The sequence below is a fragment of the Ictalurus punctatus genome, chromosome 23, assembly GCF_001660625.3.
Source record: "Ictalurus punctatus breed USDA103 chromosome 23, Coco_2.0, whole genome shotgun sequence".
NCBI classification, from domain to species: Eukaryota; Metazoa; Chordata; class Actinopteri; order Siluriformes; family Ictaluridae; genus Ictalurus; species Ictalurus punctatus.
The window spans coordinates 467,314-486,369 of record NC_030438.2 but is presented as its reverse complement, the minus strand read 5'-3'; the positions used below and the strand labels follow the sequence as shown (position 1 = coordinate 486,369).

The 19,056-nt window shown below is 39.0% G+C and overlaps 1 protein-coding gene across 1 annotated transcript; it reads left to right on the top strand.

Annotated features, from left to right (window-relative positions):
* Positions 1-535: 535 nt before the first annotated feature.
* prpf4bb (pre-mRNA processing factor 4Bb) lies at positions 536-19,056 on the top strand. The gene is made up of 15 exons (XM_017453665.3): positions 536-639; positions 2,320-3,549; positions 5,972-6,127; positions 6,225-6,380; positions 9,042-9,123; positions 9,259-9,469; positions 10,879-10,952; positions 11,064-11,154; positions 11,475-11,622; positions 14,038-14,175; positions 14,999-15,152; positions 16,018-16,132; positions 16,337-16,488; positions 16,622-16,708; positions 16,977-19,056. The coding sequence occupies exons 1-15, from the start codon at positions 593-595 to the stop codon at positions 17,178-17,180; spliced, it is 3,045 nt and encodes a 1,014-aa protein (XP_017309154.1). The 5' UTR covers positions 536-592; the 3' UTR covers positions 17,181-19,056.

Here is a 19,056-nt window from a genome sequence, read left to right as displayed (position 1 = left end):
TGTCCCAACTGTTCACAGTGAGGAACACACACACACACACACACACACACACAAAATGGTTGTTGACATTTTTGTTCTGCTGTTCTGTGCAATTCACCAGATTGTTAGAAACATTTTAAAAGAATGTGTTGGAAATGTTTTCAAGAAGTAAAGAAGTGAAAAAATAAATGGTCTACACTTATATAGTGCTTTTTTAACCTTAGTGGTTCCAAAGCGCTTTACACTGTGTCTCATTCACCCACTCACACACACACACACTCTAATGGTAGCAGAGCTGCTACACCCCTTATGCTATACTGTCCGAAATACGAGGCTGAAAGAAGGAGTCTAATACAAAATCTAGCAAAAATAAAAATGCAATTATACTAGGAGATATTGTACAAAATAACTCAGGAAATGTTATGGGTTTATTTTTCAGTATCTTAAAATAACTAATCCGTGGGAGAGGATATAAAAAGCGAGGGTGTATAGGTCATTTTGCTCCATACTCCATACCAGTCGGTGGCGGTAATACACCATTTCGCTGTTTGTCAACCGCCAATAAAATCTCAAAAGAAGAAGAAGAAAACTGAGCGGCCTCTAGGTGAAGAAAATGGCCGACGTGGGAATGGACTTACAAAGAGAGAGGCTGAATAATGGGTAAGACACCGAGGTGATAAAGGAGTGTTTTAATTTGTTGCAAGAGTGTTCTTTGTACTGGGTGATTCATAAATGAGTATTTTGTTTCGTCGTAAATATAAACATTTTCTTATGAGTGTTCTTGCAAGTTAACGTGAAGATACTAGCTAGCTAGTTAGCTAGCTTATGTTGCTACATAACTAATGCTAGCCAATTTCATACGACCTCAATTAAGCGGCTGGTAGCTGGATGGTGCAACAGATGTAATATATTGTGTGCTTGTTGTTCATATAAGGTGTGAAGTTCTGTTAAGTTGTACGTCCTAAGTATATTCTCCAAAACAAACTTTAAGTCCACGAATGGTATTTTTGTTTGACACGTTTCCGCGTTAGTTACTGCTGTATAGCTAATGGCGCTCCCTAGCTGATGCTTGATAACGTTATACTCTATTCCTAACGCTAGCTAACTGTCTACATTCTTTATTATTTAATGAATTGAATGCATTTTTTGCTTCTCGTGAATCAAGGAAACCCAACACACCTAATGTTTTGTTGATGTTTAACTGCCTTGTGTCCTAAGAGTATTGTAATCAGGTGTATGTGCATGCGCGGTGGTGTAGCGGGTAGCGCTGTGGTCTCTAGGGTCTCAGGTTAGAGCTTGCCGTCGGGTTGAGTGTTGCCAGCACTCGCGAGACAAAAACGCAACCGCAGCTTCAAAAACAAGCCCAATATAATTATAGCCTATTACGGCCTCAGCATCATATTACACTGAAACCACTCGGAGTTTGAAAAGCAAAAACATAATTTAATTAACAAAAAAAAATCATCAAACGGCAACTGATCACCTGCGAGCAGAATATGATTGGAGAGATGGAAAAGGTTACATTAGAACGATATGTAACTACTATAAGTATATTTGAATGAATGTTTTTTGTTATAACTTGTAGTAATAATAATTGTAATAATAGTTTAATACACTATGAAAAATCTTTTTAAATAATTAAATTGTTTAACTTCTAAAAGCTCCCCCCTGTCCTCTGCTGCACCATAAACTGTAAGTTGTTTATCCTTCTCACAGTCTTTGTTGTACTTTTCGCCCTACTTGGCTTTTTCTCCAATGAGCGGAGAAGGGGACGGGGTTTGTCCATATGTGGGGATTTGCGGGAGTGCAAACTATGCTATAGCACTGATATTTTTATAAGGCTGTGAGCAGACGGTGTCAATTAATGCTTTGGGGGAAAATAACGACCACAAATGTAAAAAAAAAAAAAAAAAAAGTTGCTTGTCAGATTTTCCTAACAAGCAATCCAATTTTTTTAAAACAAGACCAAAAAACAGCAACCTTTTTTTTGTGTTTCCAAGTGGGGGAAAAAAAGAAACACAAAGTCATGTATTATAAGTGGATTATAACTTGGCAACTCTGATTACTAATTCTGGTCACTACAGCTTCTGTGCATGTTCTCCTGTTCGCATGGGTTTCCTCCTACTTCCCAAAACATGCCAGTAGGGGGATTGCATAAGATGTATTGTCCCTGTGACAGACTGGCGTTGCATCGAGGGTGTATCCCAGTTTTACACCGTGTTCCTGTTTTAGGCTCCAGATCCAGGATGAGCGGCTACTGAAAGAGAGTGTATGTACATAAAATTTGATACACTTGCTCTGTATTTTGTACATTAAAATTTTGTATGTTTATTATAAAAGGAAAGAAGATTTGGAGAGTCCACAGAAGAGTGGGAATGAGAAGAGTGAAATGTCTGAAGAGGAGGAGGAGGGCACGGAGCAAGCTGAGGTAAACGGGGGGAACCTAGACGAAACTTCCAAACATCACAGTGGCAGCAAACACAAGAAAAAGAAACACAAGCACCGCAGCAAGCACAAAAAGCATAAACATGCGTCTGAGGAGGAGAAGGAGCGCAAGCGTAAGCACAAACACAAACATAAGAAGCACAGACGCAAAGAGGGGATACCACCCTCTTTGGGAGCCGATGAACGAAAGACTGATGATGCCTCCCCTTTGTCTGAGAACCCAAATGTGGATGACCGGGCTCTGCTAGAGGACTTGGAGAAGCAGAGAGCTTTAATTAAAGCTGAGCTGGATAGCCAGCTGATGGAAGGTAAGGTTCAGTCAGGAATGGGGCTAATCCTGCAGGGTTATAACTCAGGCTCTGAGGAGGATGCTGAGGGACAGAGGCCCCGAAATGGAGAACAGTGCCAGAAAGGCAGCGGGGATAAAACATTCCCACCAAGGGATCGTAGTAGCAGGGGTGGCAAAGCTAGACAGGACTCGCCAGATAATAAATCCAGCACAAAGCGCCACAGTCGCTCTAGAGAGAGAGACAGAGCAGCACGGGAGAGCAGAGGCAGTCGGCTGAGTAATAGTGGGAAAGAGATAGCCAAGGAGTGCAGCAGATCCAAAGAGAAGAGGTGTTCACAGAGCCAGAATCAATCTCGTGAGAGAGTAAAGAAATCACAGTCTCCATCCAGCAAGATGCGCTCAACAGAAAGAAAAACAGAGCAAAAGAGGTGCTTATCGGAGGGAAAGGAGGCTCGAACAGAAAGACACGCTTCTCCCCATGAAGAAGAAAGAAGGGCTATTCAGGAGCAGGGCAGTCAGAGATCAGGTTCACCAGCACACTCGCACAATCAGAGGTCTCATTCCAAAGATGGCCACTCTGAGGCAGACAGGGACAAGAGGCCTGGCAAATCGCCTTCCAAGGATGCCTCATCAGGAAAGGAGAACCGCTCGCCATGCCACAGGCGGGCATCAAGTCCACGGCGGTGCCGTAGTTCCTCCACCCACCAGAGAGAGCGCCAGTCCCATCAGACAGCTTCATCCGGATCGAAACAGAGCTACTCTCCTTCCAGGAACAGGTCCCCTGCAAGGAGGGGCCGCAGTCGCTCGGCTGATCACAGAAGAGACTCGCCATCACGGTAGGAATTTGTTACATTTATCTTAAACATTTTATTTGCATTTCAGTGAAAATAATTTTTAATTTAAACTGCATTCAAACAGCTTTTAATTTTATACTGTCACAGTCAAAGCAAATATAAATGTATATAAAAGTCCAAATATAAAAAAAACTTACCTTTGCATTATCACTTTTCAAATGAGATTACATTTAATTAAGAAGTTCTTCTTGCTATAATCTTTGTTGTACGATGACCTTGGTAATAGTAATATTTTTTTTTTTAAAAATCGCAAATTTACTGCCTTAGTACGTCACTATTGATTTATTCATCTTTTTAGTAACTGCTTTATGCTGGGTAGGATCACACTTATAAATCCAAAAGAGGATGTTTCACTTAAATATTGGGCCCAAAATTCACTAATTTCAAAGTAGTAGGCTGAGGCTATATCAAACTTTCATCTTAAACATAAAAAAATATATATAATAAGGTCTTCCCATGATGCGTAGCATGATTACACTTCTAAAGTGATCCACTTAAACATATGTGATCAGTACTCTTTGAGAGTATTTTGAGAGAATAGTCAGACAGTTGCAAACCGGTTCACGTGAAAACCGGTCTAGACCAAGTGCGATTTACTTCAATGTTCTGGCCATCAAGTGACCTGATTGTTTGAACTGTCAATAGTAAGACATGTTTGCAGAGGAGACACAATGTCTACTGTATTTAAGGAGTGAAGTAGGAATTCAAATGCAGGGGACTGATAAGTCTGTTCACTTCTTTTAGTTTCAAGTTGGTGATAAGTAAAAATCTATTTTAGAATATAGGACACGTAGTATTAAATGGTAAATGGCGCACTTATATAGCGCTTTTATACAAAGCGCTTTACACTCTCATTCACCCATTCTCACACACCAATGGTAGCAGAGCTGCCATGCAAGGCGCTAACTTGCCATCAGGAGCAACTTGGGGTTCAGTGTCTTGCCCAAGGACACTTCGGCATGTGGAGTCACGCGGGCTGGGAATCGGACCGCCAACCTTACGATTAGTGGACAACCGGCTTTACCACCTGATCCACAGCTGCCTAGGAGAGAAATAGTTTTCAAAATGTACAGCGAAATATTAGTGCCTTCAGAGTTCTGTGGAAGACACTTGATGCTGCATAGAACCTTTTTTCCAATTGTTCACTAAGATGTAATTTTTTTTTTTTAATTATGTTGTAATATCGAACCAACTTTACCCAATGAAAAAGGAACAATATTACAAGAAGAAAAGCTGGTCCAGACTAACAAAGCAACTAATGAAAGCAGCCTTACAAGTACCATATCATTTATAGTAGGGATATACCGATACCAGTACTCGGGTGTCGGCCCGATACTGTGCTCATGTACTCGTACTTGTAAAAATACCCTGATACAACCACACCGATACCACTTTGACAACGTAACATAGCCTGACCTCTCATCAGTTGAGCAGGTAGAAGAGGAGCAATGTCAGCAATTTGGAGATATTTTAAGATAGATGATGATGATGATGATGATAAAAGTAGGGCAGACTGCAAACTATGCTCTGCTAAACTGTCAAGAGGAGGGGTAAAAAAAAATAGCTCATTTAACACAAGCAATTTGATTAAACATCTGAAGAACAAACATAACGCCGAATGCAAAGAGTTTGCTAATGTTAGCAGTGGGGAAACGGCAACAACCAACTTTGCACCAAATGCTGGAGAAGCGAGAGAAAATGTCCAGAGACAACCCACGGCAATAAAAATAACAGAAGCTCTTACCCATTGCTTTTGATGACCAACCATTGTCAGTTGTAGATAATACAGGATTTCGTCGTCTTCTTGGTGTACCTGAGCCGAAGTATGACGTTCCCAGCCGTCACCACATTAGACACCGCATTACCAAAGCTGCATGACTTGGTGACAAAACACATCAGGAACCTGTTGCAGGACATTTCGGCTTTCAGCTTCACCACTGATATTTGGACTAGCGGTGTCAGCCCAATGTCTCAAGTTTAACAGCACAGTGGATTGATGAGGATTTTACTCCCCAGAGAGTCGTTTTACAAGCAATGCAGTTTAGGGGTTCGCACACTGGCCAAGCCATAGCAGGTACGTTTGATGACAAGCTTCATGTGGGGCATTCTGAAAAGTGTGAAGTACTCATATCGGTGCTTGGTATCGCAAGTACCCAAATGTAAGTACTTGGTCTGGAAAAAAAAGTGGCATCGGTGCATCCCTAATTTATAGGGGGGGTGTGTGTGTGTGTTCGTTTAATGTGTCAGGTGTGTTTTGGCAAGTCGTGAGTTCAGGTTGGAGCAGATGAACACTGAACACTACCCACAGGAAAGAAGTTTGATGGCTTTAATGTAACAACAAAACCAAACAGTTTTTGCTAGCTCTTCTTTCAGAGTTATAGTGGAATATTTCTGCGTCCTTCAGGAAGCGCTCCCGTGTAGATGGGACTGGAAGGTCATATGAGATTAGCCCTGCACGACAAAGGGTCAGCCGTTCACCACTCAGACGAAGGTCTCTGTCCCCGCGGCGACAGTCACGTCCCTCACCAAGAAGGCGGAGTCGATCTCCTTTTAGACGAAGGTCAGTGAGTGATAGTTTAGCAGTCTTGACTCTGTACCAGTCACTGTTGGTTAGAAACAGTAAGTTTGGAGGACACTGACTATCTTTGTTTTCTTAGGTCTGGAGAGAGGGATAGATTTGGCCACACCAGAGGTCGTCGTTCCACATCCAGAGAACGCGAGCGCAGGAGAAGGCGGAGCCGAGATGAGGACAAGTACAAGGGAAGTCTGTCAGAGGGCATGAAGGTGGATCAAGATTCCTCCTCGGACGACGTGTGAGTAGAAACTGCCTGTAGACTACTATCATACAGGTGAGGCCGTAAGTTTATATACGCCTTGCAGAATCTGCAAAATGTTAAGGTTATTACGATTGTATTTTGTTTATTTAGTACTGCCCTGTAGGGATGTCATGGTGTGGTGGAAAAAAATTTAATTAAAAACCTCTCCTGGTGGACATCCTCCTCTGGCTGATACTGGCAGAGAGAGAGAGAGGGATATTTTAGTTATCAAACACTGTCGCACAGTGAGTGGAGGTGCACTCCTAAACGCACGTGCACACACATACCTTATACTCTGAATGCAAGCATTAGTTTAAATTCACTGATATGGTGGCAAGTCAAAAAGATGTATTAAAAGCATGAACATGTGAATAATTGAGTGACATTAAGCTACATTTAGCTGACAGGACGCGGGCTGAATGGCGATGCATGGTGGCCCATTCGGAGGTAGTTTATAACATTGCAGTGCGTTAGCATCGTTGACAAATAACTGGCTATTGCAAACATTACATGGAGCATAACGTTAGCTGGTTTCACGGCCACAATACCCGCTGCGTCAAACAAACACAATATAGGACCGTCTTTCAGGGCCTTCACCAAATTCCAGGTGTTACCTCGTTTTGTTGGAAATGAACGATAGCATCGGCTGCACACCGGCTTCAGAGCATCAATTATGTTTGTTGTCATCCGCATCGAATGCGAAGTATTTCCATATTTGACTCTTACCACCTTTCCTGTCAACGAGTTGGGGCAGAGCTAAACTTGTCGGCATCTTCTGTAGTTTTCCCCGTGTGCTTGTAGGCATTTTGCTTCTTCACCACTTGTGGACCGACTAAAATACTTGCGTGTATTTGCTGCCCCCTTCAGGTCCAGAAGAATTATAACCTCGGTACCAACATGACAACCAGTCATGATGCTACTGCAGAAAAACAAGTACCATCACATTTTAAGAATGTTGGTACCAAAGTATCGGTTCTCGTGACATACCTACATAGGACGTTATTTTAAAAGCTCACACACCTGATATTTTTCATTTAGTAGTTAACGTGAACAAATTAAAGCATACCTTTTGTTGTTTTGAAACGTGCCTAATTTTGTTTGAAGTCTCATACAATAGATTTACACGCATCCAATGTCAAAAAAAACTACTCGTTCAATGATCCATTCTAAAGGATTCATTCTAAAACCCTCCTTTCAGAGAGCATGCTCTGTTCTGATTGGTCAGATATCCCACTCTGTTGTGATTGGTCTACCGCTGTCAGCGTGTGTCAAAAAGGAAATGTGCACTAACCATAACGAGTTTCAGCTCCATCTGTTCGTGAGCAGGTGGTGAAGACCAAAGGTGGGGTTTTTTGTTACAGACCTATGTAGGTTTTTACAGGAAGTAAGTCTGGAATTACTAATAACTTTTTTCAGCTGTTCAGAATCGGTTCCTGCTTTTAGGAGTCAATAACTCTGTTTGTCGTGCGCTTTGATTTTTGAAACTTTGCAGAAATTTTTACATTCAGAAACAGCTCTAGAACATACTACATGAAGGGTAATATTTGAAAAATCATAGTGGGTGCACTTTAATATTGAGTCACTTACATTTTAGACTCAAGATACTACACTTTTCTCTCTCCCATTTGTTGTTCAAAAGGAAATATAGTTTGCTTTATTTTTTGTCAAAGGGGAGACTAAAGGTATGGCTTCTTTCCCGCCTTAATTTATTTTGTTTGAGCAGGAGATTTCTTATTTATTTTCAGAAGTGAGACTTTTTATACACTTCCATTTTAAAACAAAATAATGGTTTCATGTTTCAATTATAATAAAGCATTTGTTCAACCAAAACAAATCCATTCCTTTAAGGGTCATTGTAATTGATGATAATTCTGAGACAGTTTTCATACCATGGAATATTCATTGATTCTCAATAGGGCAACACAATACATTAAGAGCCACGGGGTGTAAAAATTCTTATCTTCTGGGAAACATAATAAGGTCTTTAAACAAAATAATAACAATTTACTCAGATCATCCTGTTCAAAAGCTTACACCCCTCTGGCTCTTAATGCATCATATTGCTTTCTTGAGCATTATTGAATGTTTGCACCTTTTTGTAATAGTTCTGCATGAGTCCCTCAGTTGGCCTGAGTGTGAAAAGAGGGATCTTGAAATAATATAGCTACTTTGGCAAGGCATCGAATAGGCAGAAGATGCTGAAGGGCAGTACTAAATTTAAAAAAAATGTAATTTTTATGATCCCTCTTATTGTTTTAAATTAACATTTTGCAGATTCTGCAAGATGTTTAAAACTTATGACCTCAACTGTAGTTCTGCAGGAAAGCACAGATCTTTTTAAGATTTTCCAAAGATAGAGCTTTACTCTGTGGTTACATTGCACTTTGATCTCTATGCTGAAACTCTGTGGTAAGTGGTACCATCAAACACAATTTCAATATCAACTCATCTTGAGTGCGATCAAAATCATGGCTACTCCTGTCAGTCCCAGGAAGAAGTATCACTGTAGGTATGCTTTTTTGTTTTCCTTCCTGTAATGCGTATTTCTCATTGTTGGTGAGTTGAACTGGATATGTAGAGAAAATGGTGTGCGGTCAACCCCTGCATTGTTTTTGGTGTTACTGGTCATTATTGTATTTATGAGTGCATTGTGTTCAGGATGGAAGATTTTGATGCTGAAGAGGAGGATGAGGAGGCTCTGATTGAAAAGCGACGGCAGCAGCGACTGGCTATAATGCAGGTGGGAAACACCATACTTTCCATTTAAATAAAAGAATACAGTGGTCATTTCCATTCTGCAGTCTGCTAAGTCCAACAAATTCTGTTCTTTCAAACTCTGATTTGAATGCTAATACTGTCTCCATTGCATCATTAGAAATACAGGACAGTAAATGAGGACAGCAACATGGGCTCAATGGCATCAGAGCCAAGCAGTCCACAGAGTAGCACACGCAGTCGCTCTGCCTCACCGGACGACATCCTGGAGCGTGCTGCTGCTGATGTTAAGCAGTATGAGCGTGAAAATGTGAACACCTTCGAGGCCAGTGTGAAGGCCAAGCACAACCTCATTGCCCAGGAGAAAGAGGGTTAGTATGTGCTACTTCACAGCTTGGAGGAGGTGTGTGGTCAGTTAATGTAGGACGTTAATTTTGTGCAGTGTTCCTGCTAATCATTATAATTCAAAAGTGTTTTGAACATGCACTCTGTGACACCTTGGTCAGTGTGAGAAGTGAGGACATTAGGAAGCAGACATTAATGAGAGTGGTGCTAGGGTTTATTTTGGCTTCGTTACTTTGTCTGCACGATAGTGTTAAAATACTTGTAACTAGTTCAACTTAACGAAAAAAAATGGAAATCTTCCCACAAAATTCAGCATGATGCTGTCATATGTCACTCCCGTCAGCATGTAGCTAGGCATGCATGATTCATCTAATCTTTGGTAACTTTTGTTTATTCTAAATATAAAAAATGCTTTGATTCCAGAACTTGTTTGGTTCTTTATTTCAGTGTGGTGATATTGTTTTTCCTGGGCAAATCACATCACACTTGCTGTTAATCAAGAATGTGCAGCAGTACACTGAATAAGGGGGGGCATTTCCTGCCTTTTGTTTATCAGTTTTATGAGTGATACAGTGAATGAGTGTACTTCAAGCCAGCATGTATAGTCGTGAGGGTGTAACTACTGAACCTTTTTAAGGTGGAACAAAAAAAATCTAAAGAACGCAAAAAAAAAAAAGGCAAATGATATTTGTTATAGCCATTTCATTTACAAGCCACACCATACATACTTGGTTATGAAGATTGGAGATTTGTGGAGTTAATCTTAATCTATATAGGTGATCTCTACATAGTAGAAATTACAATAGGTGGGGGTGAAATTAACTGCTACAAGACCCGTTTTTGCATTTTTTTTTTTTTTCATTTTTTTTTCTTCCATTGAAGATAATGAACATTTTTGCAACACTGTTTTTATTTACATTAAGAAACCATGTTCAGAAACCTGTATCTGAACAGTTTTGCAATTATTTCCATCATAAATAATCACCGGCATAGAGGGGAGAAGGGGACAAAAAGAAAACATCAGGATCATACAACAAATGCCAGAGCATAAGATGGCATCACAGTGGCTGATTACCTATGTGTTTAATGCTCGTATAGCCATAGGAAAAAAAACTCCTACCATAGCTGGCCTTTCTGCACATGGGTAGTCTATACCTGTGGCCAGAAGGGAGGGGGTTGAAATATTTATTAAAGTGGGTGGTCTGGATCATTTAAAATGACCAACAGAAGAGAGAGAGTGAAGTTTAAATATTTCTTTTTTTTAAACATTGATGAATGTGCATGGAGCACTAAATACAGACTCTAAAAGTTGTCAAAAAAGATTCCAATGCAGTAGTCCATACGGAAGTTAGTATGACTCTTATGGTTCATAATTTTTTCATTTAATGATCATGTACATGGAAGCAATGTACAAGTTCTGCTTTTTGTTCATCAGGAGCCAACACGAAGAAACCCTCTGCCCCCGACATGTTTACAGAGTCGGACGACATGTTTGCTGCAGATTTTGATGTAAGTGTTGGAGTTTAAAAAAAAAACAAACACAGAATCGTACTGCTTTTTCACAATAGGTGACTGTATGAACATTGTTTACAAACGTACTCATTTGTTCTCTTGCCACAGAGTGCCAGGCTCAGGGCTGTCGGAGTTGGTAAAGACTTTAAGGAAAATCCAAATCTCAGAGACAACTGGACTGATGCTGAAGGATACTATCGTAAGTGTTCCTTGTTTAAGAATTTAAATGACCAGTTTTTGCAGTGGTGGCAAATCTAAGTAAAACATCTCAAATTTCTGGTGACAATAAAATCACACACCAATATCAATATGTTTGTAATTCTTTATTGGTGTGTGTGTCTATGGCTGTACCCATCAAATCAAATGAAATCAGTGTTAGATGATGCTGCGGTTTATTATTGGTATATATCTGCTGACAGACCTTTTTTTTATTTTATTTCTTCCCTTCTGTTCTTTGTGTTTAAATGCAAAACAAGTGAACTGAAAACCTATGTTACTTTTTCCTCTTCGGCTGAACAGGTGTGAACATTGGTGAGATGCTGGATAAGCGCTATGATGTCTATGGCTACACAGGGCAGGGTGTATTCAGCAATGTCGTTCGAGCCAGAGACACTGCCCGTGCTGGCCAGGAGGTGGCAGTCAAGATCATCCGCAACAACGAGCTCATGTGAATGCACAGTAATTTAACATTACTAAAAAGTAGGGGTGGGTGATCTGGCAAAAGCATATCAAGATGTTTTCAGGCTGGCATGAGGCTGGAAATCTGCAAGGAAAATCACCTTAAATAAAAGAATAACAGAAAATTTAGGCCAAAGTGCCCTTTCAACCTAATTTTAATAAGTGTACTTACCAACAAAATGTAAACAGTTATTTCTCAAATGAAAACTGCCAGCATAGCATATAATGTTGTATAAGAAATACATCACCTCTAATAATGTCTTCAGTATTTAAAAGTGCAGTAAATGGTGGTTGACGGGCGAGTAAGTATTTTAAATAAATTAATACATTAGCTGATTTGGTTTACATGGAAAATGGAAAGAAAAAGTTAAATATCCTGGAAAATCCTGTGCTGTCCTGGAATATTGGGTGACCTTCAGATGGCAAATGAAAATTGCCTGTTGTTTCTGTCAGAAAGGGATGATTTTTACCAGTTTGCCTAAAATGCAACCTGCCTTGAACTTTCCTCAATATTTTTCGAATGTGTTTGCCATCGTTATTTTCTTCAGCACTATTTTTGCCTGTCATGGTGGAGCCTGTTATCTTATGTTTCTGGCACACACTTTAGGGTGCTGTCTTGGTGGTTAAACAAGTTTGCATTGTTTCTTTGACATGCCAGTCTTGACATGGCACAAACCACTGTTTGCACCATGTCTGTTATGCAAAATCCAACAGTTCCATATAACCGATGTTGATTTCTTTTTGTCACCAATTCCCCTGTGTTATGCATGCTGCTGTGTTGCACAAAACGAGGAGGAAAACGTATACTAGTAACTACATCTTGGTTATTATTGGTTTGTTCATGTCTCTGTCAGGGATAACATTAGCTAGACTAGTGAATAGAGTAAAGTCTGGATCATAAAACAACTTGGGATGCCGTGTCTGAGCATTTTCAGCACAACTGACATAACGTATTTCGTATATCTATGTCTGAAGTACAGTGCTATGAAAATGTATTTGTCCTATCCTGATTTCTTCTGTTTTTGTGTACATCTCATACTAAATAGCTTTAGGTCTTTTTTTAAATTTATTTATTTATTTATTTATTTATTTATTTATTTATTTTAAAACAACCTGAGTAACTTTTTTTTTTTTTTTTTTTTTTTATTGAAGCAAAATAATTAAACACACATCACCAATTTGAAAACTAATTGCCCCTTTAAACTTAAATCTGTTTATGCCACTTTAGCAGCAATAACTGCAAGCAAATGCTTCTGATAACTGGAGATCAGACTTTCACTTAATTCTAGGACTTACTCCTATGGTTTGGATCAGTGTCTTGCTGTATAATCCAGTTGCGCTTGAGTTTCAACTTACAGACTGGAGACTGGAAATTCTCCTTTAGGATTTTCCGGTAGAGAGCAGAATTCATGTTTCCCTCAATTATTGCTAGTTGCTCAGGCCTCGAAGCATCAAAGCATCCCCACACCATCACACTCCCACCACCATGCTTGGCCATAGGTATGATGTTCTTTTTGTGGAATTCTGTGTTTGGTTTATGCCAGATGTAACAGGAACCCTGTCTTCTAAACAGTTCCACTTTTGACTCATCAGTCCACAGAATATTCTTCCAAAATTTTTGAGGATTCTCAAGGTGTGTTTTGACAAAACTCAGAGGAGCCTTAATGTTCTTCTGGGTTAACAGTGGTTTTCACCTCAGCACACTTCCATGGATGCCATCATTTTATGATAGTGATATCATGAACAGTGACCTTTATTGATACAAGAGAGGTCTGTAGGTGTTGTCCTTAGGGTTACAAAGCTATTTCAGTCACCTTCCTCATAATTTATGGAATTTCTTTCAACTTTGGCATAGTGTGTTAGTGGGTGAGTTCTTTTAACCAGCTTCATGCTGTTGAAAAAGTTCTATTTAAGTGTCGATTTGCTTGAACAGGGCTGGCAGTAATCAGGCCTGGTTGAATTTACTTCAGCTGAACCCAATTTTGAATTGCAGTTTCATAGATTTGGGGAATTGCAAATACATTTTCACACAGGTCCAGTTGGTATTGGTACTTTTTTGCTTCAATAAATAACATGATTTAAAAACTGTATTTTGTGTTTACTAAGGTTGAAATTGATTTATCTTAGATTTTGTTTTAATTTCTGAAACAATATAGTATGAGAGATGCACAAAAACAGAAGAAATCAGAATCGGGGTAAATACTTTTTTAAATCAACATATTGCCCACTCCAATAAGCAAAAAATAAGTTACTGCTTATAAGGTAAGTTCTTTATTCTAGGATTGCATACTTGTGTTCTTATGAAATGTAAATGGATAAATTTAGGATCTGAGATTCTAGTGGTTTACATTGAAAATTGTTTGAGGCACCATATTGATGTTAACGAAAGTCTCTCTGCTCACAGGCAAAAGACAGGGCTGAAGGAGTTGGAGTTTCTGAAGAAGCTTAATGATGCCGATTCAGATGATAAATTCCATTGCTTGCGCCTCTTCAGACATTTTTACCACAAACAGCACTTATGTCTGGTGTTTGAGCCTCTAAGGTACTGCATTATGCATAATAAGTGTGCATGTGGTTTTGTCTTTGAAAGATAATGCCTGAGGTGGATATGTGGTTGGCTGAGGAATTAATTCTATTTATAGAACACTGATTGAATGCTCAAATCTTATTGGGCAGTAATTGTGCATTATTTTCATATAACAGCACAGCTTGGACAGTAGTTTTGGCTGTAGCATGAACAATAGGTTAATATTAATGTGCTCATTGTAACGTTATTTTTTTTTCTGTAGTAAAATTTATACATGTTCGGCAGACACTCCACGTAATCTAAGACTAATAATAAACAGGTTTTAAAAATGTGTTTAATAAAGTAAAACATAATTATTGATGTGGTAATGTTTCTGTTGGGATGCATTTATTTAACATTTATGTAAGGAGTCTTGGTTGTAAGCAATTTTTAACAGTCACAGTGCTTTGCTAAGTTTATCAGCGCAGCAGACTCTTCAGGACAGCAGAGTTTATGCTTTCTCTGTAAAATGACACTGCATTTTTTTTAAAGGGAGTGGGGGGGGGGGGTGTGAGGCTGGTGAAGGAATGGCTGTTGCTCTCAACATTTCACACATTAAAGTTTCAAACATTTAATAAATTAACATTTTTAGTTGTTGGTGAAGATATGTAATATTGGATTATTTTCCTTAATAAATAAATGACCAAGTATAATTGTCATTTGTTTAATTGGGTTCTTTTTATCTACTTTTAGGAGTATTTATGCAGATGTATAGAAAATTCTAAAGGGTTCACAGATTTTCTAGCACAATCTGACATGTTATTCCTTATGTAATGTATAATGTTTCTCTCTCCCTCAGTATGAATCTTCGTGAAGTCTTGAAGAAGTATGGTAAAGATGTAGGTCTTCACATTAAGGCTGTTCGTTCCTACAGCCAGCAGCTCTTTCTGGCCTTAAAGCTTCTGAAGCGCTGTAATATTCTACATGCTGACATCAAACCTGACAACATACTGGTGAGCTTAAGAAGGACTCCTGAAAATACACATCACAATTGCTCTTTATATACTCATATACGCTGTATGGCCAAAGGTTTATGGACACCTCACCATCATGCTCATATGTGCTTGTGGAACATCCCATTCCAAAGTTGGCCTGCCCTTGCTGTTATAATATTCTCCACTCTTCTGGGAAGACTTTCCACTAGAATTTGGAATGTGGTTGTTGGGTCTATCCATTCAGCAACTGTCTTCAAGATCTTCTCTTTGTGCACAGGGTATTGTCGTGTTGGAACAGGTTTGGGCCTCTTGGTTCTAGTGAAAGGAAATCTTAAGATTGCAAAGACATTTTAGACAATTGTGAGTTCAACTTTGTGGTAACAGTTTGGAGATGGCCCCTATATAAGTGTGATGGAGATGTGGCCATATAGTGTACATCAGGGGTGTCCAATCTTATCTGGAAAGGGCCGGTGCGGGTTTTCATTTCAACCAAGCGGGAATCACACGAGTCTATTGAAAGCCAAGGTCAACAGATTAAACAGGTGGAATCAGGTGTGGCTGGTGCTTTATTGGAATGAAAACTTGCACCCACACCGGCCCTTTGCAGATAAGATTGGACACCTCTAATACCATAGAAACGGAGCTTTCAAGATGCTGTCTGCTGAGCCTTCTGCTACCATTGCAATTGAAGTGTTTCAAATGGCACATTTAAATATTTGTTGTCTTATTTAAAGGATTGACTTTAAGTCCAGTTAATTGAGTGTCTTGTTGGCATCTTGAAATACAATGAAATGTTTAACTCTCTCTTAACTGTTAACTCTCTCTCTATGAACTCTTTTCCCTTCTTACTGATGTATTTCTCACCACTACCTTACTGTTGCAGGTGAATGAATCAAAGACCATCCTCAAACTGTGTGATTTTGGTTCAGCCTCCCATGTGGCTGATAATGACATTACGCCTTACCTGGTCAGCAGGTTCTACAGAGCTCCTGAGATCAGTAAGCTCACCTACACAATTTCTTTTAAATTTTTATATATATATAAAACACAAAAATATACAACCCCCCCCCCCCCCCCCCCCCCACACACACACACACACTTGTACACAAATATTGTAAATTACACAAAAATGTTAGAATGTAAATGGTACTAGAGTTGCAAGATGGAATGATATGATTTATTCTGTTTTCCTTTGCCTGTAGTCATTGGGAAGCCATATGATTACGGAATTGATATGTGGTCAGTAGGTTGCACTCTGTATGAGCTTTATACAGGAAGGATCTTGTTTCCTGGCTCCTCCAACAACCACATGATCAAACTGGCCATGGACCTTAAAGGAAAGATGCCCAACAAGGTCTGGCCTGCACTCAGAAAAGTCATGCTTGTGTTTTCTTATTATGGAATTTGATTATATATTTGCATAATGCTTGTGCTATGAACATTGTGTTATTTTCTGATATTGCATTTCACATTTTTGTTATCTTCAGATGATTCGGAAAGGTTTGTTTAAAGATCAACACTTTGACCAGAACCTAAACTTTTTGTACATTGAAGTGGACAAAGTGACTGAAAGGGTTTGTTCAAATACATTATATTCATAATATAGTATACTCCTTGTGTGATTTAATTTGACATTTGTACTGTAACAATATGCATTTGTTTATTTGCATGTTACTTGTTGTAGTAGTAGTAGTAGTAGTAGTAGTAAATGATGGAAAAAAACACTGCTACTACACTGATTACTACATATTATACAAGAACTGTTAACTTCTAATGCCCCCTTGCTGATGCATACCCCTCTATCCTTTCTAGTATTCATGTACTCACTCTGATTCTCTGTAGGAGAAAGTGACAATGATGAGCACTATTAACCCCACTAAAGACCTGCTGGCGGACCTGGTTGGCGGCCAGAGACTCCCAGAAGAGCAGAGAAAGAAAGTGATGCAGCTGAAGGATCTGCTCGATGGCACTCTGATGTTGGACCCTGCCAAGCGCATCAGTATAAATCAAGCCCTGCAACATCCATTCATTCAGGACAAGATTTGACCTTTTTCCTGTTTCACGTCTGACTTCTGGCCTTCCACTGGACGTGCAATGGCCTGCCAGCTCTTTTGGATATCTACCAACCTATAAAAGTTTAGTTCTGATCCCATTTTAATTTTCCTGTTTTGTTAATCGAGTGTAAAAGGATGGTTAGTTATGCTGGATATGTTAAATGGGTGGAGCTGAGCTCTTAAGGAAGCAGATCAACAGATAGAGGGTTCGTAACCACAGCACTGGAGATGGATTGAATCAACAGACTATCTTAATGTTTGGAACCATTGGGTATATATATTTTTTTTTTTTCTTTTTGTTTTATAAGCATTTCTTGTTTTGCTCATTACATTCTTTGATCTTTTTTTTTTTTTTTTTTTTTATTGTAAATAATCCATATGTAATTACATGCTGTTCACATTAGACTGAGGTTTTTTTCTGCAATTGGTTTTGATCTATCATCCTATTTAAACTGTGGATGTTGTCTGCAAAAAAAACATGGTGGGAACACCAGTAAGGCCTGGTTTAAACATGATGTTCGAATATGCATGCACATGTGCAAGCAGTGTGAAACATGAAACCGGCATTGTTTGCATAATTGCCTGGAAGATTAAAATCACTAGATAACATGCCATAGATGAAATATCGTAGTCTGATAGGGTTTTATATTAACCGGTGCAATGTTAAGCGATTTCAGCTTTTCTCTGACACATTTGTCACTGAGCAGCAGCAAGATATCAAACACAAGGACGACCACCATTAGCTTCTCTTTAAGGCTTTCTACTGTTGTCCCACATCTTGCATCAAAAACTGACTTTACATTCAAAAGTATTAACTAATCTAGAATAGTCACATTCATATACAAAACACTGGTAGGTTTGAAAGCTACAAGAGGTTACTAACATCCAGTGGAATCTGATTAGATAACACAAAAACCAACTACAATAAGTATGCAATTAAGCTGTAGTTTGTTTATTCTGCTGAAGACATAGCATCACAGCACTATGTTGTGACTGTTTACATTTCTATTGCATCACGTAGAATTGTCACAGAGGACAAAAATACCCAAATTCTGTACTACAGGTTGCTGCTGTTCTAGTCCAGAATTCCCTTTTAGTGATCAAATTTCGTTTAAAGGCTTTGTTGAGCAGTCTTTAAACAGCAGTTTTAATTAAGCTGTTAGCTCACAGAACATACCTCACAGTATGCTTTTCATGTTGGTTGGTTATCACTAGTGTAGATTCTGTGGGTAATCTGTATCAGCAACATCGGCAAAATATTATTTAGGGTGGCTATAGGTGGAATATCAAAAGCTCCTTTACACAGTTCAAACCTTTCTCTTTTTTTTTTGTCTTAAATTCAGAATATTATTTATTCAGTACCTCTATTCCAGTGGTACTGCTGAGAAGACTGAGAGAGAGTAACAGAAACCTATATTTCTTGCTGATTAGGGCTGGGCGACAGTGCCATTCTAGACATTTCTTTGTGGCACAATATATCATATTAAAGTATACTAACAAAATGCTAGTGCAACATTTAAAAGCCCTTCAAAAGGCTTTATTATACTTTTAACAGCTACAAAGATAGATTAAAGAATAACTTTTTAACATTGAATCAAAAACTGTACTATTTCTAATAAATGACAGCATAATATTAATATTGTCATATTGCCCAGCCCTTTTCTGGTTCTTATGATGTGCATTTCAGTTTCAGGACAGTTTTGTATACAAGAATCTCCCCACACAATACGAGTCTCTTTGAGGTGCCTTAACTGGCATCTAAAACTTGGCATGTTGATGCAGTTTTTACATCATTGTCTGATGCATTCTGAGAAGCTGTTCTTGAGGTGTACAAAAACACATTTTCTGAATAACCACCATTCAACCAA

Coding starts and splice junctions, on each gene's coding strand:
- prpf4bb (XM_017453665.3), top strand. CDS start 593: ATGGCCGACGTGGGAATGGACTTACAAAGAGAGAGGCTGAATAATGG. Junction 6,128..6,224: donor CGATCTCCTTTTAGACGAAG/GTCAGTGAGTGA, acceptor TTGTTTTCTTAG/GTCTGGAGAGAGGGATAGAT. Junction 15,153..16,017: donor TCAAACCTGACAACATACTG/GTGAGCTTAAGA, acceptor TTACTGTTGCAG/GTGAATGAATCAAAGACCAT.